This window comes from Leuresthes tenuis, unplaced genomic scaffold, assembly GCF_036924035.1.
Source record: "Leuresthes tenuis unplaced genomic scaffold, fLeuTen1.0.hap1 SCAF_13, whole genome shotgun sequence".
Lineage (NCBI taxonomy): Eukaryota > Metazoa > Chordata > Actinopteri > Atheriniformes > Atherinopsidae > Leuresthes > Leuresthes tenuis.
The window spans coordinates 30,726,105-30,752,956 of NW_027325367.1; the positions used below are offsets into that span (position 1 = coordinate 30,726,105).

The 26,852-nt window shown below is 38.5% G+C and overlaps 1 protein-coding gene across 1 annotated transcript; it reads left to right on the forward strand.

Moving 5' to 3' along the window:
- Nucleotides 1–1,837: 1,837 nt before the first annotated feature.
- LOC140266888 (gamma-aminobutyric acid receptor subunit rho-2-like) lies at nucleotides 1,838–26,586 on the forward strand. Its single transcript, XM_072362013.1, has 9 exons — nucleotides 1,838–2,062; nucleotides 12,527–12,633; nucleotides 17,914–17,981; nucleotides 20,330–20,553; nucleotides 20,630–20,712; nucleotides 21,825–21,965; nucleotides 24,154–24,306; nucleotides 25,364–25,572; nucleotides 25,662–26,586. Exons 1-9 carry the CDS (start codon nucleotides 1,938–1,940, stop codon nucleotides 25,974–25,976), a joined length of 1,425 nt encoding a protein of 474 aa, XP_072218114.1. The 5' UTR covers nucleotides 1,838–1,937; the 3' UTR covers nucleotides 25,977–26,586.
- Nucleotides 26,587–26,852: the final 266 nt, after the last annotated feature.

Consider the following 26,852-nt stretch of genomic DNA (forward strand, 5'->3'; position numbering starts at 1 on the left):
CCTTGCATTCGTTTCTTGTTTGGCTTGTATCTCCTAAAACTGTCTTCATCCTTCTTTTTTTTTCTTCCACATTGTATCGATGGACCCAAACACTAACATTTACACTCAATATACTGAGTGTAAATGTCTAATGAGACTCAGTGAAGCAATTAAAACTAATTATCTGCACTGTCGCTGATGGCTTTTGAACAAGTACAGCAACATGACAGTATATCAATAGCTCTGATGTGGTCATGGCAGTCTACCTTTTAAGGGGAACAAGTATGTCTCAGTAGTTTATTACCTGTAACACATCCAGGTATTACTTGAATTTTCACAAACTTGAAATCTTTATATAGCTACCTTTCATTCATTGTTCCCATGGGTGGTATACACGGATATAAAGAAAAATAAATCACTTCATTTTGACACTGTGTTTCTGTGTGTGTGTAGGGTTTTTTTCCTGGATTAATTGATGTGGTAATTGCACATTTTCTAACATAGTAAATGTAACTGCCAATAATCACAACCACCTGCTGACATCAGCAGGGTTCTGGTGGCTTTCTATAGCTACTACGAAGCACAGACAATTAGTTGTTTACATCTTTAAGATATTTAAATGAACTGTTTTCTCTTCCTTTCACACCCTTGAAAGCAATTGTGTGAGACTGCCTGTGGCCACTTTAGTCCTGTGAGCTAACTATATGTATATTACAAATGAGTTAAAGTGCCAATCAAAATTTGTAGATATTCATTCAGTGCTAAATTTCCACTGCAAACCTTAGAGGAAAGGTCACAGAATCAACTGTCTCTCAAAAATGACCATTAGCTTTTACTTTGATTCATACATACCTTGAACTGATGGGATATTTGATCTTTGCACGATGTAAAATCAGTTTGAATTTATTTATATAGCACCAATTAATTTAAAAAGAAAAGTAATCTAAGGGTGCTTTAAAGAGAAATTAAATGAGTTCAGTACAAATAAATGAAATGTAATCCAGTTCAATCCAATTATAATCCAATTTAAGACAGTTCAGTAGAATTCCTTTTAATTTAGTTTTAATGCCATGCAAATTCATAATAAGTTATCCAGCTAAGGAAACAGGAGATTGGCAAATATTCTATTTATCCCAAAGGATAGGGAAAATTAAATATGTTTACACATTCTACACATTTACAACACTTTTTAAGATATGTTTGATAAAAGTGACATTTTTTTAATCTGAATCTGATTCATACCAGGCATCTAGCTGTCCATCATTAAATCTGTTGGGGAATAGAACGTGCCTAATCATCCACAAAGTCTGGGAAAGCTGTTTGGGCTGGCAAAACAATGTGTACTCAATGAGAAAGTTGAATTTGACAAATTAAAGCTGGTTTATCTCCAGAAAAAAAGACGTGTTATTTTGATGGTTTCTTAAGTAGTGTCCTAACATTAGACGACTGTTCCATATATGAGTTTCGCAAACCATGCAGCGGGCACGAAACATTTAATATCCTCTCGAAAGAATCTCTTGAAAGAATTTGGCAATACCCTCGTAAGCTGTTTTAAGTAGTAACAATAAAACATTAGTAGTCTACATTAAAACTAAATTAATTCAATAGAAAAAAAAGTCATTCGAAGCAGCGGGAATATATAACATCATCCAGTGAATCACTCCAATAGTCTCTGCATCATGACTCGTCAGGAGGGACAGATGATTATTTTTTGTTTTGCGTTGCATGGGTGCTGAAGCTGATCACTCTGGCGTTAGAGAAAGCCTCTCTGGTCTGAGGACCAATCAGAGCGCTTATCAGACTTCATCCCATCTCTCTCTGCAAAACAACCGGCACACTTGTTACCACAGTCCTTAGACGCACTCTTCCCTCTGAGACGAAGATGGTACCGGGCTCAGAGCATCCTATACGAGGACTGAAGGCGTTTCTAGTCGAATTGCTACAGGAGTTCTAAAATCATGATGCCGTATTTCGTCAGAATCCTGCTTGTACTTTTGTGTTTCCTACTGATCGGGGAATGTCGGAAACACAGAAGTAGGAGAAAGCGGTGGTCTGCGCCGGCGGAGACTCACAAGGCAGGGACGTAAGTGTTTTTTCAATCATCTAAACTGTTATGTGAATTCTGACTTCCAGGGATCGCCACAGGGGAATCATCCAACAGCAGATCGAGGAAAATCCCTTGTCTTCTGTCCGTTGAACCTTTAAGAACTCAAAGCTGCATGCGCGAATTGAGGAATAGACTAAACAGGCTTAGCACTTACATAAGTTTGATGCTAAGGAGCTGCAAAAGTTAATGTTCTCTGACAAAAGACAAAAAAAATGTTATGTTGCTGAAACCAAGCCGTCCAGCGAGAGCGCGGCTGTCCTTCAGCACCACATTTCAGTTTAATGCAAATTCCTTATCAGGATTTCGGGTAAAGAGAGACCAAAACGGGGGTAGAAAAGTGGAGGGATTTCATTTTTCATGGGCTGGTTATTTTCTCCTTGGTGTCAGTATTGTGTCTTTTCCAAACTACTATTTGGAACTTTACAGCTTTCTTTAACTTTAAGATCAATTTTGTAAACGAGGAACAACAATAAACTGCAAGAACTGTAATTTAAACTTGTGAATTTGATCTCCAACAACGTGTGGAACTCATGGAAAGAAACGAACGTACTTCATACACCATCGTGGTTCTGAATAGGTATTATTCTAAGTTCCCAATAAATGTACTTTTGCCTTTTTCTCTGTTTAGAACCATGGTGAGAGAGAGTTTTTTTTTTTTTAAACTGAACTCGTGGGGTATTTTTAAGGATCCATATCCTCAATAGGACTCAATGTCAGTGGAACCATATAAAGGATAAATTTGATAAATCCAGTGGTTTATGATGATTTGCATTTCATGCGCAAATGCAGAAAATGGGATATGATATTATATAGAGTCAGAAAGAAAAATTCTCATGTCTGCCAGGTTGGGTTGTTGTTGCATTGTATTAAATCTATATCACAAACACAAAATGGATCCTACCAGCTAGGTAGAGTAGTTGGGATGTGCACAATGAACAGTGTTAAAATGCTGCTGTGCTAGAGGGTTGAGCTGTGTTGAGAAGCCAACAGTATGTGGGCTAACATAGGATTTCGATTCACAGTATATCAGTGTGTGCACCTGATGTTAGATTTGACACAGAATTCCAAGAAATAACTCTAGATTTACCATATTCTGATGGTCCATGACAGCATCAGTAGAGAATTTGGCTTTTTTTTTTTTGCTCTTTGCTGTGGGATGAAACATCACTATTGTAAAAACTAACCTCAGTCTGAGCCCTGCATGTGCACAGCTATACATGCAAATTAATATTACAAGTTCATTCTATTATTGGATTGAACATATTATTGGGATTAAATAAACTGAATGAAGCGGGTTTAAGTCACATAGAATACATAAAGACCTGCGTGACTGAATTTTCTACTTCCAAATTCAGACAAAACTAAGGCTATTGTCTTTGGACCTGAGGGCTTCAGGAAGACACTGTCTAGCTGTATAGTTACTCTAGATGCCATTACTTTGGCTGTTACAGTGAGGAAACGTGGAGTTATTTCTTATTAGGATCTGTCCTTTAACCCCCACATCAAGCACATTTCTGTTCTCTCAATCCCCAACTGGTCAAGGCAGGCCACCCTTTCTGAGTCTGGTTCTGCTAGAGGTTTCTTCCTGTTAAAAGGGAGTTTTTTCTTTCCACTTTTGCATGCTCAGGAAGGGGAAATGAATGGAAGAAAAGTTTACAGATAGATAGATAGATAGATAGATAGATAGATAGATAGATAGATAGATAGATAGATAGATAGATAGATAGATAGATAGATAGATAGATAGATAGATAGATAGATAGATAGATAGATATCTATGGTAAAGATCACAGACTCTATGGTGCACCTATAGAAGTTCACTAGCAGCTGTTGTGAGAGTTGTGCTTTCTTCAGGCTCCGTCGGAAGTGGATGTGTTGGTAGTCCATGACAGATCCTGGCTTAGGACCCCAGGAAATTGGAAGCTTTGGACCACCTCCTCCCTCTCACCACCAATGCAATAGTGATGGTGGTCCTTGTGCACCCGTCTTCTGAAGTCCAGGATCAGCTCCTTTTTTTTTCTTGGAGTTAAGGGTCAGTTGTTGTGTTGGCTCCAGTGCTCCAGATTTTCCACGCGTGCCGCCACCATCTTCTAATCACGTCACTTGATTTGACTGGATTATGATTGCATTAATTAGAATGATTTAGACTATAATTCTTGAATTGGAGTGCATCTTTGAAGAGCCTTGATATGACATTTATTGTGATTTAGCACTATAAATAAAACTGAATTAATCTGAATTTGTTGTCATGCTTTAGAGCTGTCGAAAGAAGCCACTAAAAATGTCAAGAGAGAAGGGTAATGTCACAGGATCAAAAACTATCCTAATTTATAATCTAAATTATTAATAAGTAATACTCTGATTTATGTGATGAACAATTCTACTCAAAAAAGACAAAAATATATTTCTAGTTTATCTGTAATACCGTTTTCTTTTCTGATTTACATTTTTGAAGAATCTGAATGTGGTGTATGTGTAAAATCATATGCAATGCAATGTACATTGTATACAGTGCCATGTACACTTACATTTTTATGTGAGAAAAAATTCCATTTCAGAATAACTAAAAGGTTTATCTGTAATGGATGTTTGAAATTGAAGTTTCAGACAAACTGAAACTAAACTGAAACTGTGTATAATCTGATCGACACTTACATTTTAAATTCTGATTAATAACATAATACAACTGAAGAGGTTGCTGTTGTGTATTTCCTTATTGCAGAAATCAACCACTGCTTCAATCTTCTCAGATTTACAGCCTACACAGAGCAGATCAAGAAATTATTATGAATGTATTCTCTTCATAAATTTAAAGCTGCATGTCAGCAACTTATCTGATGGAGCTAAGCAAATCAAATGCGACCCAAGAAGAGACATGTTTAGTTATTACTTAGTTATTACTCTGTCTTACATAATTTTTTTCCTCTCTGAGCTCTGAAGCAGTAACATCCAGTCTAATGTTTATTGTTGTCTTGTGTCCTGCTTGTAAACCTTATCCTCTTTACTTCCTTCTGCAGTATTATCTTTGGTCTCTTCTGCGCACCTGCTACAGTGTAAAAATATGCAGGAATGGAGTTGCCTTTCAAGACTGGATAAAGCTTTGTAGCTGACAATGCTCCACCTGTATGCACCAGATATGAAGCGCTTCCATCATGAAACACACATAATACACACAAGTAAAGTGATAGGGGCCAGAAATTCATAATCCTTGTACAAAAATGTGTTCTGAAGAGACATATAGAGACAAGATACAGTTGAAGTCCAGTGAAATACTGTCATTTTAGAGGATATTCACTTTATTCAAGGCTCATATACTGATTAGATAAAACATTGTGACAACCTTTGTGCAATATACTGTTGGCCCTCATGTAAAATATAATAAAATGCCAATAAGTTTTGAGCCACCAAAGCCAGGATTTGACAAAACTTCTAAAGGTGATTTATTACAATCTGGCATCATTATGTTTGCCACAGAAGGCTGGCCTCTGTGCTGGGGACTGCTCTGGAGCTGAATATGCAAAGAAGAATGTTGCAAAAGCTGTATAACATAAAGGACAATACTGCATACCCTCTAAATAAAATAGTGATGAAACATTGAAGTTTACTCAGTAAAAGGCTTCTTCAGCTCTGTTGCAAGAAAGCAGGTTACAGTAGGTCCTTGCTGTCCACAGCAATAACTCTAAAATTTGACTGTAGAGGATGATATAGTATCAGTAACACTTTATTGATGCCCAAATGGAAATTATATTACTGTAGTATAAATTGTTACTATTTTAGACAGAAAGCATAATAGAATAATATTTAAATAGAAACAACATAAAAATAATTTGACAAACTTTTGAAGAGATTTCATTTACCAGAGAGAGAGAGGTCTTGCTGAATTGTTGTGGCTGTTTGTCATAAATGGATTTGGGTGGCTTTTAGCATGACAACAACTAAGCTAATGATGTTACACATAGTGTTTACAGTTAACACAGGTGAACTCTCTAAATAGCCAACATGGCCCATTTTCACACATGTATCACACATGTTCTGAAAAATATTCTTGAGATATTCCATCAGTGGCATGTGAGAACATAAATATCCGTAACATTTGCTCTAGACAATTTGGTGTGATTTTCCTCCCAGCCCACTTTTAAAATATCTGATGTGAGACAATGTATGAACATGTCAGCAAATATTCCAAAGAAGTTGCTGTCACTGTGCAAGTTCTGGTGAGAATGTGACCATTCTGCTTACCTGTATGCTGCTCACTCCCCCACTATTGTGGATGCAAACAGTTTATACATACAATACCTCATCTGAGAGCCTCATCTGCTCTTCTCAAGGTATTGTAAAGAAAACAGTGATTCCCACTGCTAATTTCTTCATCATGTACTATCCAATGCTATCTAGAAACCCACTTCCTTGCACCTGTTCCCTGATATGAAATTGCCATCAAATTATCCACACATCTCCTGAACATTTCCAGTGTTCATGTTTGAAAACAACTCTAAAAAATCTGGTGTGCTAGATCATCAGTTCTTAACAAGTATGTCATTCCATTCTACTGTATTGTTACGTCTCTGTTTGACTCTGTCTGCCCATAGACAGTCCGACAGAGAGGTGTTGAAGTAGTTTCTTCAGCCTTGTGTCAGTGAAATAAATTAATGATATCTAGATATTCCAGCAATGTTGTTAGAGTTCTAACCTTGTCCATTTTATAAGCTAGTGATCTCACATTTCCCATGATGATCAAATGAAAAGTACCAACTTCCTCTTTTTTTTCTCCATTTTCTTCCTGCTCTGCATCCTATATTCTCTACATATCCTCTTATTCCAGGCATTACTTTGGCTTTGAGAAACTCAATCAGCAGCTTACAGATGCAAGCAACATTCTTGTTGCCTAGAATTATCAGCAGAAATCACTCTAGTGGCACAACATTCAAATTAGCATAGAAAAAACGTTTTAGATTATGGCCATAATGGTGGTCTGAATGCCATGTTGTGCGGAACACATTTGCTTTGCCAAAGGAAGCTATATGGATATAAAGCTGCCCTTGATGCTTAGGTACTATAGACATATATTTTTTTCATTTACTTATTGTTGTTGAGTGAATGAGTATGTGTATGAGCCTGTGTGTGTATGTGTGCATGTGCAGATCTTACATCAATCAATCAATCAACATTTATTTACATAGCACCTTACAACAACCAGAGATTGACCAAAGTGCTTCTCAATTTCAGAAGTAGATTACATATAACACAAGACAACAACAAAAAGGTGAGCCACAGCTTCAGTGGAAAGCCAGTTTAAAAAAATATGTTTTTAATTTGGCTTTGAACTGAGGTAGGTCAGTGGTGGTACATAAATCAGAGGGCATTGTATTCCAAGATTTTGGACATGCCACTGCGAAATATCGGTCACCCCACTGCTTACACCTGGACCGGGGAACCTTCAGTAGATGTTGCCCAGCAGAGCGGAGAGCTCTGCCAGATTGGTGAAGCCTCAGGGTTTCACTTATGTAGGGGGGTGCAAAGCCATTAACTGCGTTGAAAACAAATAACAGGTTTTAAACTGGATCCTAAATTTTACAGGTAGCCAGTGGAGGGAGTAAAGTACAGGTGTGATGTGGTCGTGTTTATGGGTGTTAGTTAGGAGCCTGGCAGCAGCATTTTGTACCAGTTGTAGGCGGTGGAAAGATGTTTGCCTAGGTCCAATGTACAGTGTATTGCAGTAATCTAACCTTGAACTATTAAAGGTATGGATGGCTATTTCCAGGTCACAGTGGCTCAGAAACGGCTTAACTTTTGCAAGGAGGCAAAGCTGAAAGAAGCTTGCCTTCACTATTGCATTAATTTGTGGGTCAAATTTAAGACTGGAGTCAAATTTTACTCCCGGATTTTTAAAAACATTATTACAGTAGGGTGTCAGTGGACCAAGACCAGAAAACAGAGGAGCTGATGAGGAGGAGAGGTCGCCAGTCATCACGGAGAAGGTTCTTCCCACTTGAGGTAGGATCTAAACCACTGCAGCACCGAACCTTGCAGCCCTACATGTTGGGCCAGACGTGCCAGGAGGATGGAGTGGTCCATAGTATCAAATGCTGCGGTCAGGTCCAACAACACAAGCAACACAGGTTTTTTGGCATAGAGGGAAGTGAGAATGTCATTACGCACTTTGAGTAGTGCTGATTCAGTACTGTGGCGAGTTCTGAAACTGCATTGAAGCTTTTCAAGAATGTTATTATCTTCCACAAACAATTGGAGCTGGAGGAAAACAACTTTTTCTAAAACTTTCGATAAAAATGATAGATTGAACATGAACATTGTTCAGCAATGGGTGCAGAGAGCCGCCACAATGCCTCCTCCCCAGGGACCAGAAGCAGGTGGAGAGGACCTAAGACCCAGGCAACCAGCAGCCCAACTCAGGAGCAGCCACCCAGAAGACAGCAAAAGAAGGCCCTAGACAGAGCTGCCATGGAGGCCCCAGGAAACTAGTGGCGACAGCCCACTGCCTGCCAGGCTCTGACTACCCAAGCATGAGTCAAGGGTGCTACCCAAGCCCCCGCAAATCCAAGAACCACCCAACCCCCCCAACCACAAAGAAAAAAGAATGTCAGAATCTCACACTGCTGGTAAACATTGGAGCTCTTCTACAAAAGTGAGCATTAGAATTGAAGGGTAGGCAACTGTGTATCACGGGGCCTTCTGGTCAGTCTCACCCACCAGATAATACTTGTCATATCCACCCCCCAAAGCCTAGTGTGCATGTGTGTGGTGTCAGTGTGTGATATGTTATAATTAAAACAGAAGAGCAGGTGTCTGTGCAGTGCAACAAAGGGGGCCACCTAGATGACTTCATCCACCACACCCCACAGGACACGCACACCCCACAAAATCCTGCATGCAGGTGTGTGTTGGGTAAAGGACCCGGAGGAGAGAAGGGTATGAGGATGTGTTGTCGAACCATCCTTAACATCCTTTGTGTGATATAATGCGTTCTGTGAATAATCTTATATTGTGTAAGTTGTAAATTTGGACTTTTAGACATTCTGAAAGTGTTTAAACATATTTGCAATCAGAAATTTTTATATGAAATGATGAATAAGTCTGTCTCTCATTATAGTTAAATTGAGTCATCTGTCTTGGATAGTCATATACATATTTTTCATTGTAATTTTTGGGGTTCAGATGTTTAGAAATTCGGCACCCAAATTGCAAGTTGTAGGTCTAGTTGGTTGAGGAAATATTTCTTATTTATTATAGTTACTTGAGTTGTTGATATTCTAAAAATGTGTTGCTGCTGATCCCATATTGTGATGAGAGTATGTTAAATGATATAAAGTTTCTACTTTGGATTAAATGTCCAAAATGTTTTAATTCTTTATTATTCCATAGATTCAAGTTGAGCATTTTTTTTTTGTATTGCAGGATGTCAGGGTTGTTCCAGATAGGTGTAAGCTTACATGGGATAAGAGAAGACTTGGTTATTATAAAACATTCCAACCAGGCTGTCAGAGAGGTGCTGATGTTAATGCTTTAACATTTTTTATGATGTTTGATACTTGAGCTAATAAATGACAGGTCAGAGATTTCCAGATTATCACATAGTGCTTGCTCTACATCCAGCCACGGTTCATCTAATATGCTAGATACGAGGTGAATTTAATCCACCGCTGTCTTTGGTCTTCTATAGAGTTTTGAAATTAGTGTGGTGGTTGGTTTTTCCAAAGAAATTTGGATATGTATGAATCTAGTGACTTAAACACAGTAGAGAATGGTTTGATAGGAATAATTGAAAACAAGTAACTTACTTTGGGCAGGACCACCATTTTTATGGTTGCAACTCTGGTAGAATAGTGTAAGAGATCAATTAGCCGGCATGCGTTAATTAAAGAATGTCTACCCTTTATAAAACCTGGTCAGGATGTATTATGAGAGGGGTTATTGTTTTAGAATGTTCTGGCAAGGACTTTGCAAATCATTTTGAGGTCTTCATTTATTATTGATATTGGGCAGTAGCTGGATATACTGTTTCAGAGGTAGGGCAATGTTAGCAGAGTTCATGTTTGGGAGTATTATGCCATTCTTCTTGATTTGTGATATCCATCCATCCATTTCCTATACCGTCAATCCATTACTCGGGTAGCGGGTGGGCTGGAGGGTGGGCTGGAGCCTATCCCAGCAGTCATCGGGCGAAAGGTGGGGTACACCCTGGACAGGTCGCCAGTCCATCACAGGGCCACATAGAGACAAACAACCATGCACGGTCACACTCACTCCTACGGACAATTTGGAGTCACCAATTAACCTGACATGCATGTTTTTTTTGGATGGTGGGAGGAAGCCGGCGAACCCGGAGAGAACCCACGCATACACGGGGAGAACATGCAAACTCCACACAGAATGGCACCTACATTTCACATTTGTGAAATGTAGGTGAAATGTAGCTGAAGAAGCCTTTTACTGAGTAAACTTCAATGTTTCATCACATCACCAGTGTTGTCCAAAATCCTATGTAGAATTCTACTGGAAAACCATATCATCCTGGGGCTTTTTTACTTGGCTTATGTTGAAGGGGTTCATGGAGTTTACCTGTTGAGAGAGAGCCAAGACCTGTTCATGTTGTGATTTTGGAAGGTCGATGTTAAGAAACTGGTCAATGTTATCGTCTGGTGGATCAATCTGTGGTTTTTACTTCTCTGACTCCCTGTGGTACTGACCCTTTCTACTCCTGAGTTAAGTACCATGTTCCTCCTATGATGAGTGTGTTATATGAGTGATCAGAGAGGGAAGTGAAAAAATGAGGGGTCATCTACATTTGGGCCATTTATATTAGCAATGCAGAAATTAACATTTTCAATGGATAAGTCAATTGGAAATGTGCCGTCTATAACTATGCTGTTTACTGAAAAAATAACCTTTCTGCTGTCACGATTTACATTCTGTTCATGTCTTGTCTCGTCATTTCCTTTTTTATTTTGAAATGTTAACTTGCCACTCGTTTCAGGTATCTTGCCCTTCCTCCTGTGTCAAGCGTCTGATTGTCTTCCCTGATCCCCAAGTGTTTCCACCTGTTCCCCTTGGTCCCTCATGTTCTCAAATAGTCTGTGTCTCCCTTTGTCCTGGGCCAGTATGTTGCGTTCTGTTTCTACCTGCATTACTTGCCTCATGATTCACAGCCATAGCCTTGCCTCGAGCCCGCAGTCGAGCGACTCTCCTGCAGAGCATATTTATTTGTAAATTATTCCTAGCCATAGTTTATGTATTTAACAACGGTAAGTTTCATAGCCTTGCTTTGTTCCTCCCACTTGGAGTGGTTTTGATTTGTACCTTTCATAGATACCTCCGTTACAGGAGTGTTGCGTTCATTACTTAAGTTTCATAGCCAGTTTTGTTCCTCCGTTTTGGAGTGTTTTATGTTTTGTTCTTGAAAGATTAAGGCGAGTTTTAAGTTTACAGTTAAAGTTTCATAGTGCCTCAGTTTATGAGAGAGCGTCTTTTGTTTGAATCCGCCTCAATAGGAGAGCGTGAGTTTATTTGGTTATCGTTTCATAGCTTTTCTGTTTTCCTCCTAGAGTGGAGAGGTTTTTTGTTCAACTTTCATAGCTGCACTCGTCCTCAGCCATAGTTACTGAGGTGAGCGCTTAGGCTTTTCACAACCCTGTTCTTTTGCTCTGTGAGGAGATCCTCATCCTGCCTTGTGCTGCCTTGCTTTGTTTATTTAATAAACATCTTTGCATCTGAACCGACCCTGTCCTGAGGCCCTGACATCTGCTTATCAAAATGTCCACACCTCTTTGTCTAGAGTTACAAGTGACAGGCTGAGTACACATGAGGTAACTGTGCTGTGGTGAGAACATCTGCTGCCATCTGTGATGAATAAATCTCCTGTAGTACGACGTCTGCCTGCAGATCCTTCAATCGATTGTAAATGTTTAATCTCTTCTCCCTGGATCCAGCACCATGCGCATTTCATGTAATAAATCTTAGTCTGGCCATTGTCAGACTAGTGAAATGAGTGTTGGATGTAAGCGTGTTGTAGATGTGCTGTCTTTGTACAAATCTCTGTGTGCCATACATTTGAACATTAATATTGTGTAATTAAGTGAAAATACAGCTACCTAGGGAAAAAGAAAACAATATAAAACAATATCACCAACAGTTTGTATTGTCGAGACTGGCAGTGATATTTCTACTATTCCTGAGAACACAAGGTTCTCCCTCATACCCCAATAATGGTTTCTTTGATATTTTTAAAGATTTTGAAAATTGTGAAAAAGCAGTAAATGTCAAAATAAAAACTTTGACAGACCTTCGGGGGTATGGAATAATTAGATTAAGCAAAAACTGTGTCAGTGTTCACATGGGTGCTTTTCTATTTTCTTCTAAAAAAAAGACTCAAACGATAGTGATTCAGTCTTTTAGAACTCTCCCTTCTCTGCTGTCTATTGTCAGTCCTCTGTCAAAGAAAGTTCTGGATGGTACCAAATCCCGAAAGCTGAAGACCAGCCACCTCTTGCGCATTGATGAACAGGACTTCACCATGAGGCCTGCATTTGGAGGTAAGTTCTATGAGCTGCCTATAATCAGCAGTCATTTTGAGGATAATATAAGAACATGTTAATTGTTAAAAGAAGTGTTTGGGAGCTTTGAGATGTATCAGTTTAACAATCTGCTATCATTGGCACTTCATCACAATTCACCTTTTGTGCAAACTAAAAAAGCTAAAGCAAGTTAGTTGTTTCTGCTTGACTGCAAAATCTTAATGAGGAGAGAAACTGATGATATGCAGAACTAATAAGTCAAAGGTAAAGAAGAAAATTTGAAGTAGCTATAAATTTTTCCACCAAGTTTGATCACACTGTTGATATAGCTGAGCAGATGTCAAACTATATTACCTGGAGTAAAACTCTGTGACTCCTGTAATCGCTTCAGAGTCAGGGCTGTAAATCAGATTACTTTGCTGCCTGGCCTGTCTGAAGCTGTAGTTTTCCTAAATGGACAATTCAGCTATCTGTTGATAGAAGAAAAAGTCAACTTAAAGGTATTGTGGGTATTGCAGCCACAGATGGATGCATAAATCCTACAAAGGATGCCTTTTTGTCTTGGCTCTTGTTTGCTGGATCATGTGGAAAAAGAAGAAGAGGAAAAATGTTATCTTTTTATAGGAACATCATCAAAAGCTGACTTGTGTAAACACCCTGCTGCAGCTAATAAGACTTCTTGTGATCATTTGGCTGAGGAAGAAGGGTGAGTGTGCAGCAGCTGTTGGCTCCTCCTAGCTTCAAAAGCAGCAACTGGGGTTTTACTAATGAAAGCCACATACATGACCACTTTCTGTGGGTGGACTTAACAATATTCAGAGGAACCCTTTTGTAAGAGTGGACGAGATTCCCAAGTCATCAAAGCCTGACTGTAAAGGTTCTTGTTTCCCAAAAGCATAGAAAAACAGCTTTGTTATGAAATAATATCTCAAAGAACAAATATGTTGGATAGAAAAAGTGCCCATTTTTTATTCAAATTGCTCTACCTCTACAAAATGCCTCAGAGAGAAACTTTGGATTGCTCAGTAGTATACTGGCAGAGCTGTGAATATTAATAATGTTTCATCTTATTGAAGTACCTGCACAGCTTTCGTAGGTGATACCCCATTGTGACTGGGCAATTCAAACAACCGAAAAGATAGTTATTTGGATGTAATATTTCTCATCATATTAACTTGACATTTCCGAGGAACATCTTTTTATTGAATGCCTCCACCATGTTTGTCTTGGGTTTAAAAAATATCTAAAATATCTAACAGACCTGTCATGGATTAGTCATATTTATGTTGAAGAGACAGAAGAGTGAAATTCAAAAGAAACATCCACTAAATCTATAATCATTGGGATTTCCCTCTTCACTTAGTGGCTGTAATGCATAGTCCTAGCTGTCTATTCTAACAGGGGATTTACAGTTGCTAATACATGAACAGTGGAGCATGGAATGGGTGAGTGTTTTCTCCACTTTTTGCAGAATTTATATGAGGATAATTCATCTGTGAAAACTGAGTCTAATAGAAGGAATAGGCAAATATGGGTCCTTACAATAGGTAGCTGTATTCAGAGATATTTGACTGTCTCCAAAGCTTTTGATGAATAATTGGACTGGACTGCCCGGAGAGAACCCACATATTTATAGGGAGAACATGCAAACTGCACATAGAAAGGCCCCAGCCAGGTAAGGTAGATATCGCATATCTGAAACTTTAAGTTAAGACAAAACAAGAAATAAAACCCAGGTCCCCAATGAGCAAATTGGTTTGTGCTGACTTATCTTGATGGAAATTGTCTGAATATATTTTCCATAACATCACAGTCTGAAAATGATACACTTAAAGTAATGGATCTTATGTAATCTTTTGATCCAAATACCTTTATTAATTATACCTATTAAGTAATATGGTGTTCCAAAAACCTTACTAAATCAAATTTCAGCAAATATTGAGACCTATTTAAGTGGTGGCAGTGGGATAATTAGTGATTTTTATTTGAATATTTGACTATATACCTGCAGTTGAATTAGAAGTTTAATTATATTATCATCATCATCAACAATGAAAACAGGAAAGAAGACTCAAACGAAGCAGCATACAAAAAGTGCTTGCAAAAACCTAGGAAACTGACCTTTGATGTGAGATATTCCTCTTCTCTGTTTCCTGATGTCATGGGGTAGACTTTTATATTATCATAAAGAACTCAAGAGTCTGCAACCACTAATCAAGAGACACCACTAAGCAAGCAACACCATGAAGACCAAAGAGCTCTCCAAGAAGATCAGAGACAAAGCAGTGGACAAATAAAAATCAAGGTTGAATTATGAAGAACACCTGAAACTTTGAATCCAGGGTAAAAAAATGACCTGACACTTTGAATCCAAACTTTGAATGCTATGATTCCAGAATGGCAATGCCCCAGAAGCTGGCAGCCTGCTGCAGGTGCTCTCGACATACTGTGTCTTCCTTTGCATCCTCTTCAGATTTTCTACTAAGCAGGAAAGGAAAGTTCTTAACTAGTTGAGGCAGCTAACTAGAATGCAAAGAAGGAACAAAATGGAGAAAGAGGCGGGTGGGGTACACCCTGGACAGGTTGCCAGTCCATCAAAGGGCCACACAGAGACAAACAACCACACACATGCTCACACTCACTCCTAAGAACAATTTTAGAGACACCAATTAACCTAACATGCATGTTTTTGGGATTAATACAGTACTATTGAATTTTGAAGTTGAATTGAATGAAGCCCCATTCAGTACATCATCATAGAAATTTAAAAAATACGGCACTATAATAAACCTGCCTTAAAAGGGCTGTCCATCAAAACTCACAGACCTGGCAAGGCGGGCATTGATTGGAGAGGCAACAAAGAGACCATAGGAGGGCTACCTAGCTGGAATGCTCCACTGCGGAGACTGGTGTTTCTCCATAGAACCACCATAAACTACAGAGCTGGGCTTTATATAAGAATGGCCAGAAAATAGACATTACATACAGAAAAAGAAGAAAGCACAGTTGGAGTCCAAAGGTGTGCGAAAGATTCTCCAAATATTTGGAAGAAGGTCCACACAGTGAAACATGGTGTAGGAAGGATTATGCTGTGGGGATCTTGAGAAAAACCTGTTTCAGTCTGGTTGTAATGGCCTAGTCAGAGCCTAGAACTTAATCCAACTGAGAATCTGTGGTATAACTTAAAGATTGCTGTACCCCAACTCGAAGTAGCAGTTTTGCTTTGAAGAATGTGCAAACATCCCAGTGAGTAGATGTGTCAAGATCATACAGACATACCATAAGAGACTTGAAACAGTGATTGAAGGAAAGGATGACTCCTACTTTTTCATTATTGCTATTTTCTTCACAATAACAAATTATTTGAATCTTTAAGGTTCTTGCCGTGTTGCGTAAATTGACGATCAGTTGTGCAGATCAGTTGTTTAAAGAATTGAAGCATGAGGAAAAACACATCTGACCCTGCTGCAGAGGCACTTCTGTTATTTTCTTAGCAGGTGCCTGATGTTTTGTCCAGTGACAGGGCATGTCAGCAGAATCTCAGGGTTTAATGAGTCTAGCATGATAAATGTGGCATATGGCGAGAGTAAGAGTAGGAAGGACACTGCTAAGAGCTTGAACTGGGCGGGAGTTAATATATCCTCTCCCAGGTACCAGCTTTGTTTCGCTACCAGTTATGTAAGGCTGGCACCCTTACTGCTCTGCAGATTAACAATTCAATAGCAACCAATGTGACTTTTACAAGCAAGTGACAGAAGGGTGTGTCAATTTGTTTTCTGTTGATCGGGCAACTGGAATATCTCAGAAAATCCCAAACAGCTCTTAAATATAATCCTCACAATCAGGGATGGAGGTCATACCACTGATTGCAACTGATGTCACAAATCTTTAAGATGGTAGATGGACTATACTTAGTCCAGTTGACAACTAAAAGCGTTTTTTACACTACAAGCCCCATTCCCACACAGACACTTTTACAGCACTTCTTAGTCTATAGTGTTATAGGCTATCCATTGCTTTTTCTCTATTACACATATTAGCACAACAATGGACACATCAGAGTGTCTAGCTCAAGGACACTTTGATATGTGTTCTATGGAATTTGTGAATTGAACCACCAACCTTCCTATTGACAGATAACTACTTCTTCATTGTGGAGTTCTCTTCATGTTTGGGTATGCACACTTCCAGTATAGAACAGCACTTCTTTTGTGAAAAAAAGTTGCAATAATAATTTTAATATGAGAACTATATGACATTAAGAATAAGATGTTATAAAGTTAAATAAGTGTTTGGAAGAAATGACAACGATCAATACTGACCTTAGCTTATAATTGAGCTATACTGTTTTGGTTCACTGTTGAAGCTCTCAAAGTGTCCTTTTGATTACGATTGGCAGCTGTTTTCAGAGAAAAATCTCCCACAAAACTTCTCAACAGTTATTTGTCTACAGCAAACAATACTGACAAAAAACAAATGTGAAAGTGGAAAATTCATCAGCGAAGAAATAGTTTGTAAGGTCCAAAAATGAAGCTAAAACAGAGTGAATATTAGACAAACATTCATCTGATGAACATATTCCATTACCTCAAAAGTATTTCTCGCTCTAGCTCACATTTTGTACTATAGAAGATGTTACAGTGATTCTGTTCTGCATGTGCTTATGAGTGGAAACTGAAAATGAGGCTTTGATGACCAGATGCAACCTCACTCAGCAACCTCTCGTGACGGTTGAGATTAGGAGCTGGTGCTGTTGAATGCATACCAAAACATGATAAGAACTCCACTTTGAAGTTTGTTGATGACACCAACATCATCAGCTGCTTTACAAACATTAATAAAACATCATCCATCTCAGAGTATGTCACACAAAAGACCTGCTGCTAAAAGAAAAAAATTTAGGAATTGAGGATTGATTTTATTTTAGATTGGAGGAAAATGGACTAGTGAATGTTTCAAGGTTCTCAAGAATCAATGTAAAAGAGAATGTGGAAAATGTGTTATGATATGATCTCACAACTTCACACTGGTGAAGAAACCACAGAATTTAGAATGCTTACAATCTGAATCTAAAAAAAAAGAAGCTCAAACTGACATTAGATGTGTGCAATGCAAGACAGAAAAGCCCTGCAACAAGTGATTAAACTGAGACGTGAACACAACCAAATACTACCTCATTTTGCATATATTGTAAAAGCAAGAAGTACTACTGCAATTTAGAGTTTGTATACCCAGTGTTGGAATATGTATGTTCAGACATTCAGTCATTCAGTCATTTTGAATGCTGTTTATCTGCAGGTCCTGCTGTCCCTGTTGGTGTGGATGTTCAGGTGGAGAGTTTGGACAGCATATCAGAGGTAGACATGGTAAGTGGCTTGTATGTGATAAGTGCCACAAAATACAAACAACATAAAGTGATTAAGTAAACTTAAAAAAAAAAGGTCTTTTAAAAACACAAATCTTCAAGAATAACATGGATTGTTCAGTCAGTCTAACTTAATATCAACCAACACTAACTGAAAGACACATTTATGTAAGAAGTAGTGTAATGTTATCTTTATAAATACAATGATATGAGTAGCCATGTTGGAAGTAGTTTACAATGAACACTGCTTACATACATGGTGGAGAAGTGTTTCCTCAAACAGCATAGCTAATGAGCCAGTGCAAGGATATACTTTATTAAGAGCACTGGGCTTTTGACTAACACTGCGAAGCTAACTTTTTATCACAACTTCTCATATGTAGCCATTTAAACTGCTAGGACAATCAAGTTCAAGCATTAACTGTACTGCCAGTGCATCTCAAAAGCCTGTGGAGAAGCAGGGGGCTGTGACAGGGCACACAGTATACAATATGAGCCTGAACAGTGTAAAAAATCTCTTTAGATTTAGATAGTGTCTTCAATGTGATACTCAGAAGCTTATAGTGATAATGAATCATTTACATAGGTACCAATATTGATAAGACAGAATGTAGATATGAAATTAGACATTTTATTTGAACAACACAGTTGCATACTTAGAATTTCTCATGTGTATCCCACAGGTCTGTTTGTTTGATTTTTGCTATGATAATGAATACAAATCAAAATCAAGTCAGATGACTGCAGTCTGCTGTTTGAATAGGTTGACTGTATCATATTCCCCCCGGATGGCTTAATCAGCTATTGAAACATAACTTAATTTTCATAAAACTATGTTTGAGCCTGCCAAAGTCCGTAAACATGTTGAGAAATAGAAATAGTTTGGCCCTATAATTGTCATATGTCTGCATCACTTTCAGCCCCCACATATGTGTATATATTTTTTAATGCAGATGCAAAAAAACATAACATGTCGCCTTCAGAGATAAAGCTCTGTGTTGATCAAATGCAGATTGACTTCAAATTAGCTCAAGATCATGTGGTGACAACAACAACCAGTTTAATAACACAAAAATGAGGTGTCAAAAAAAGAAGAATAGCAAAGAAGCAGTGATTAAAAGAACAGACTCCAGCTGCACTGGACAATCTTCATTATTTGACATTTTTCTCCATTTCAAAGCAAAAAAATCACAACTGACAACATTAACTTTTGATTTGCATAAGTGAGATGTAAAGTGTTACCATTATGAAAGCAGGAAGATTTACTTTTTGCTGTTGAACATCCATTGTAGATTTAAAGAGGTTTATTGGATTGCACCACTAAAGCCAAATGGCTCAAAATTATATGACCTCAGCTGCTATAGCATGACTTTAACAACTCCCCTGATGTCCCAGCCACAGCTTAAAAGCCTGAAACTCCCCACCAATTCATTAGAACTGAAAAAGACTTTCAAATGAAAAGTTAAATACTTTCAAAAACCAAAAAGAGAAGTCCAGTTACCGCTATTCAAGCTACTAGCATGCTATAGCTTATGGACAACAGCTGGTGCTCTACCACAGCTTTTTAGGTGGAGCTAACACTATAAACATTTAACTTACAGGAATAGGGTTAGGCTCACAGGACATATTGAACCAGCACTGAACTAACTACATGTCTGAGAATAGAGCACAGTGATTTTAAAATTGAATTAGTAACATCCTGACAGTGCTATTTATTCTTTCAAAGGTTTAAACTGTGTAGAATTCAGTTATAATGAATTTACTGATAAGATGGTATTAAATAGCATGAAATATAACACTTGAAGAAACACACGTTAAATCCACATTTGAAATTAAGTTTAATTAGTAAGCATACTAGTTGTATTAATTGTTATAGTTATTACTCATCTGAGGGATTTAGAAATACACATGGATTCCTCTTGTGCAACAGTAAATGTACTTTTATGTTTTGTTTCAAGAGTACAATGTGTTGCTGCAGCCATTATTCCAAAGTTATCTAGTCTTATGTAATGTCATGATGAGAATAGGATGGAGGATGATCCATCGTGCATGGGAGCAGGGCTGACGCTGGACTACTCCTGCATGTGTAGCAACAGGGAGAAATGAGGTAACAAAGCAGGGGTATTCTAGGACCAGTGGAAACTGTGGTTTCATTTGGTTAACATATGTTCAACACTTCTGTTGACTTTGTACATTTATTCGTAAACAAACCAAATAATCCAGCTGCCACGTGTCACAAGGCTGTAATCCTAGAGGAATTCAATAAACCAGAGGAGGCAAGCAAGTAGTGTCCCATAGTGACACTTAATCCAGTGGCTGTTTCTGTTCCCCCTCCCCCTGCTCCCTTAGGACTTCACCATGACTCTGTATTTGAGGCACTACTGGAAAGATGAGAGGTTGGCCTTCCCAAGCGCCACCAACAAGAGCATGACCTTTGATGGGCGCCTGGTGAAAAAAATATGGGTGCCTGATGTGTTTTTTGTCCACTCCAAGAGGTCCTTCATCCACGATACCACTACTGACAACATTATGCTGAGAGTCTTCCCAGATGGTCATGTTCTGTACAGCCTGAGGTGAGGGCAGACAAGTATTGAAACTTGGCAGGCCCAAGTAGAGCTGGTGAAGTTTACTCTCTTTTCATCTTCATAGGGTTACAGTTACTGCTGCTTGCAACATGGATTTCAGTCGTTTCCCTCTGGACTCACAGACATGCACCCTGGAGTTGGAGAGCTGTAAGTATTCCTATACCCTAACATTCTGGGGAAACATTTGAAAAAGTGTGCTTCTAATTATTGCTTGAACCTACACCACACTGACACACAGGACATAATTTTCTTATTTATAGGGATTAAGCTGATGAATGTAGTTCTAACATGTTTTACAATTTTACATAACTGATAAGTACACTTCATGATAATTAAGTGCTCTTTCTTTTATTCACTGTATTCTAGTATACAACATTTCTGTCTTTACATGTCATATTCACCATGAGTATCTTCCATCAAATGGAAACAGGTTTTATTTGCTTATCATTCCCATTAAACCAAGTATCTTTGACTGTTAATCTACCTTCAATAAATCAAACTACAAAGATAATTCTAACTGCCCTCGAGCATCTATAGATACATTATTTCTTCTATTTCTGGTAGGCTTTAAATTTGAATAACAAGTAGAACCACTCTTACTTGCCCAATACCTGTGTTCACTTCTGTAGAGATTCATATGTTTTAAGGATATTGGAACTTAAACTATTCTTCAAGCTCTAAGCATTATTGATATCTTTCTATATATCCACTTAACCCAGACTGGGAGGGCTGGAGCCTATTTCAGCTGCCATTGGGCAACAGGCAGAGTACATCCTGTACAAGTCGCCACTCCATGACAGGGCCAACCTGGAGACAAACGAGACCATCAATCATGTGTTCACACTCACTCTTAGGGTTAATTTAGAATGACAAAATAATCAGAGGCAACAGTGCTAACCACCACACCACCGTACAGCCCCTTTATTGATGCTAACTTTTGAAATGCACTTAATGAATGATCGTGATTGCTCACTGTATTGATAGAAGCATATTTATGTTAAAATGAGATGCTAGTACAGAGTGGTGTCTACGATAACACATGCAGTATCTGATGTCCCTGGTATAAGATGGTGTAAGATAACATGCTCAATATTTAAAAAGCATTTTATTGTAGCTGGCCTTACTTTAGTTTGCTTTCATTTGCGATTGGTTGAATACTGCTGACTTTTATCTCAGAATTTGTTGAATTGTTCAATTGGAGACCCAGTTGCAGCTACAAACCAGTTCACTCTGTACTCATTCTGCTTTCTGTCCCCCAGATGCTTACACAGATGAGGACTTGATGCTGTATTGGAAAAGTGGTGATGAGTCCCTAAGCACAGATGACAGGATTTCTTTGTCTCAGTTCCTCATTCAGAAGTTTCACACTACCTCCAGACTGGCATTCTACAGCAGTACAGGTTGATAAATAAAACAAAATCACAGTGCACTTATAAATTGATTTATGTATGACTGGATAGCTCATAAATTAACCAGGGTAATTACATTACTTACCCCCCTCCCCCACTCTTCCAGAGGGACGCATAGACATCCCCAAACCAGTTATAATATAAGTGTTATAATAGCCACATCCGGACAGAGACGTTGTAAGAACTGTCCACCTCGAATTTCGTTCTATAAACTGCCCTTCCCTAGGGGAACAAATCATTTTGCTTTCGCACATGACTCAGGGACCTTGATAGGGACTGATGTGACGCAACCATCTGCGACAGTGACATGTTACTTTAGCGCCACATTCAACAACAAAACAAAACAAAACCCGGAAAAAGTAAGGAGAGAATTGGCAACTTATCGTAGCAAAAAATTTAATATTCCGCTTCGAGCTTTCAAAACCTCTCTGAATTTCCTCTGAGGCATAGATGGCCAGAAGAGCTTTTACTTCTTCGACGATCCATTTATCAGTGGCTCTGTCCATTGTCATCTTCATAGCTGCAACAGCATTTTTAAAAATGGCGGAGCCACAAGAAGTGGAAATGAAGAAGCGGAAATCTGACAAGGGGCGTAACTACCAACCACCAAAGACCTACCTCATATGTGTTCCTATGAAACCCAGAAAAGCTGCATACTTCACTACTCAGAGCTCTACTCAGAGCCTCTCCCTGATCAAGATCCTTTTCCTATCCCTAAGGGTGATCTCAGATACCCTTTAAAGAAAGCTAAATTCAGGCACTTCTATTCATTCAGTCAGTCACTACCCCCAGCTTGTGACCAGTGGTTGGAATGTAGAATAACAGTTTTGCCTTTTTGCTCAGCTCACTCTTCATCATGACAGACTATTACAGCATCCCCATCACTGCAGATGCTGCCACAATCTGCCTGTTGGCGCCTTCCTATTCCCACTTAAGGTGTAATCCAACCTTTTCAGACTGAGGACTGTGGCCACACATGAAGATGAAATTTGGGAACTTCACAAGCATCTACCAGTATACTTAGAATGGTAAAGAGCGGGTCCAGTGTTTCATGATCTTGATGAAAACCCCTTTTCTCCACTTGAGTCAGAGGTTTAACTGTCTTCTTTCTGGCACCCTGACAGACTTTCCAAGGGAGGCTGAGGAGTGTGATTCCCTTCTATCGTTGGAAAACACTGCTCTGCGATCTAGTGGCAATGTCCGCTGTCCAGATATTACAGAGTCAGAAGTAGTCGTATTGACTTCTCAATAAGCCAAGTCGAAGAACCCCACTGAATGCTCAACATTTCTTAAACAGGTTTTGAAAATCACTAGTTAGCTTTTCCTAGCAGGCTTCTTCAGTAGCAGATTGCAGATGCATTTTAATGTTTTGTTTGGACTCTGTCTTTATTTAATCTCCAAACAGCTTGAAACTGAACCTGTTTTAGAGTAAAGTGGTCTTGGAAAACACATTTGTGCCGAGTTCTGAGAAGTGGCATTATTCTTTTGTTTGTATAATAACAAATAAATTAAATAATTTTTTTGTAAATGAGACTTTGGGAACCATTTATGATAAACACTTCCATTTACTGATGTTTAGGATGTATTTGCTATGAAAAACAAAACAAACAGAACTGTTACCTTGCATTACTTTTACAGTAGCTAAAGTTTAAAACTCACTCAAATCAGTCATGGTTCACAGTTTATTAATCTAGGATGTTACGTCCAAAATACTCCCATGGAATGCTTGTACAATGGTGGGTGTCACGATTATCTGTTCAGCAGACCTTTCCTCGTAGAAACACAATAGACGAAGTGAAATTGTAACAAATAAAGGTAGTTTTAATTGAATTATATCAGTAAAGTTTGATTTAGCTAGTTGGGTCAGCTCTGTATGCAGAGTAAAGCTCTACTTCAGAGAGATGTTGTAGCTTAAGAACTGGAACACACCACAGGACAGTTTCAGTATAATTCATATTTTCTCCCTGCGCTAACATTTGCCTGTGTTCTATATTGCTTTGCTATGCTGTTATAAATTCTGTTATTGAATGCATTTGGAAAAGAAAAATGCTACCATCCATTAGTTGTTTGTCTCACCTCTGTATTCATCCTGGTATTTTAACACATTATTCCTCTGTTTTACATAGACTCATGTAACAATCAGCAAACATCCACTGTATTTTACTTTTCCTGTCTCCAGGCTGGTACAACCGTCTGTACATCAACTTCACTCTGCGACGTCACATCTTCTTTTTCCTGCTGCAGACATACTTCCCTGCCACTTTAATGGTCATGCTGTCCTGGGTATCCTTCTGGATTGACCGCAGGGCTGTCCCTGCCAGAGTCTCATTAGGTAGGAGGATTATCATGATTATTCTTTCTGTTCAAATTAGATGTACAATTTCTTAAGTACATCACAGTGGACATAAAGTGTAAGTCAGAAAACACAAGAGAACATCAAAGGAGTCAACCTGTCAAAGAGAAAGTTCAAAATTTGGGAAATTGGCTTGTTTATGATCTTTTTCGGTATGAGATGAGATAAATAGGTTGAGTCAAGGTGTGGGTAGCCAAGTGCTTCATGAAGACTATGTGAATATTGTTGCTGACCCTGAGAGATTATCACAGATGAGATAATTAGGTCCCATTTGATAGGTGATCTTAAAGAGATATCAGGAGCATAACAATTCCTTTAGTGTATTTTTGCCTCCAAATCTGAGTCATTTATTTATTTTTATTTATTTTTTATTTCGTTATTTTTTTTCTCTGCAACTGATTATAGCATACACACTTAGACCCTTAGTCTTCATGGTTACAAATATATGGGCTGCAAAAGGTCCATGACAGATGTAAATGGTAGACCTTCGTGGGCTGCTGGTGACACAGTTTATGTCGCATGGACCTTATGCACGAGTGGACATGGAAACTGTGAATTAAGTTGTGAATTAAATTAAGTATGGTTCAACCAAACCTACTGATAAATGAAATTATCTACATGATTATCTAATCATTTCTGGCTGTAGATCAGAGTGATCATCCAGCAACAGAAGGTTTGTTGTTTGATCCCCAGCCCTTCCACATGTCTGAGTTATTTTGGGCAATACACTGAACTCTGTGTTCCACCAATACAATCAGAAGTGTGATAGTAAGGTACACTGCACATAAAGCATAAGAAGCACTGCATGAGTATGTGGGTGAAATGCTGAATGAGGAACACTTTGTAAAGTGCTTTATAGAGCCTAGCTAAGGTTAAACAGCGCTACATAAGTGTGGCCATTTAAAATGTGCTTTTTAAAAGCTTCCTATGCATGAAATTGTTACAGTATTTTAGAAATGATGTTATGTTAGTTTACACCTTGCTACATTTTTGCTGTGCAAACCCAAGATTGTACTGTGTGTTCCCTTTGCTTCAGGCATAACCACAGTGCTCACTATGTCCACCATCATCACTGGAGTCAACGCCTCTATGCCCAGGGTCTCATATATCAAAGCTGTGGACATTTACCTCTGGGTCAGTTTTGTCTTCGTCTTCCTCTCTGTGCTTGAATATGCAGCTGTCAATTACCTGACAACAGTAAGAGATGGTAAAGACCGCAAGCTCAGGGAAAAAGTGAGAGAACAGGTATGTTAGGATTCAGAAATCACTTTCAACTACAAATGGTTATAGAAGCTCTTTACTCAGTCTTAACTTCTTTCCTCTCTTTCAACCAGTCTCAAACACTTTCCTGTACTTGTGGCATGTCTCACACTAAGACCATGATGATGGATGGAACGTACAGTGAGGCAGATGCAAACAGCCTGGCAGGGTATACTAGGGCCTCCATGGCAGCTGAGGATGCATCAGACAAACAAGAGCGGATGGTGGTACATCTTGCACTGGACAACGAGTCCACAGGGACCAAGAAGAAGGGCATTCGTGGCTTCCGGATCATCCAAAATACACACGCAATTGACACTTATTCTCGCATGATATTCCCAGGCGCTTACATCCTTTTTAACCTAATCTACTGGTGTGTGTACTGCTGAGTGTGTGCATTTTTGCCTTATTTCTTTGAGTTTTAAAGAGTGGTGTCCAGTCTGCATGCTGCGTTGCAGTTTCACAAGATGGTTGATGAATACAGAAGGCTTCTCACATGTCACTGTTGGGTGGATTAGGCTTTAGAGAGTGTTCTTCTCCCAGTATGGAAAAAAACAAACAATCGTACCTCTAAATTTATCACTCATATTGCTGTCATACTTCCACATCCTCTTTGGGCTTGTTTCACACTCATTCATTAATGTCAGCTGTACAGAAATACAAACAGACTAATATTAATTAAAGAGCTTTCTATCACACCCTATGTTAACGGTGGTATTAATTTTGAAATTCTACTATCACCAGAGTTGATTGCCTATCAGATATCAAGGGGTTCGAAAGCTTTTTGTGGCTGACCACTTGTTTTTTGCATCATGTTGTGTTTTTGTATTAAATTCTAAAGTACTACCAAATCAGTGAGTCACATCCTCCAGAGTTACAGATTGCAATGGGATGACAAGCTTGGAGCAGTTCAGCTCAGTTATTGAGTTTACATAACGTGTTAAAGTCATGGTGAATAAGATGTGCTTAAAACTTAATGTCTGAACTCTTAATTATAGCTATCTTTATAGCAAACATTTTTGTTTGGAATAAATTGGTTATTCATAATATTTCAGTTTATTTCCATTTATTCATATTGGCTCACTGTTATAGTTTAATGTGGTACTTAATGGAACTAAGACATGAGTATAATAAAATCCATTCCTCTTGTGTTTATCTCTCCATGGCATGTAAAAATGTCTTCAATGAAAAAAAGTATCTTAGAACAAAATGCCATTTTATTTTGATTATATTCCTTCAATCTGTGGTGTTCAGCTAGTTTGCTG

Bases quoted from the DNA above. Each gene is read 5' to 3' on its own strand.
- LOC140266888 (XM_072362013.1), top strand. From the start codon at position 1,938: ATGATGCCGTATTTCGTCAGAATCCTGCTTGTACTTTTGTGTTTCCTA. The intron at 12,634-17,913 runs GTAAGTTCTATG...GTTTATCTGCAG, and splicing joins CATGAGGCCTGCATTTGGAG to GTCCTGCTGTCCCTGTTGGT. The intron at 20,713-21,824 runs GTAAGTATTCCT...TCTGTCCCCCAG, and splicing joins CACCCTGGAGTTGGAGAGCT to ATGCTTACACAGATGAGGAC.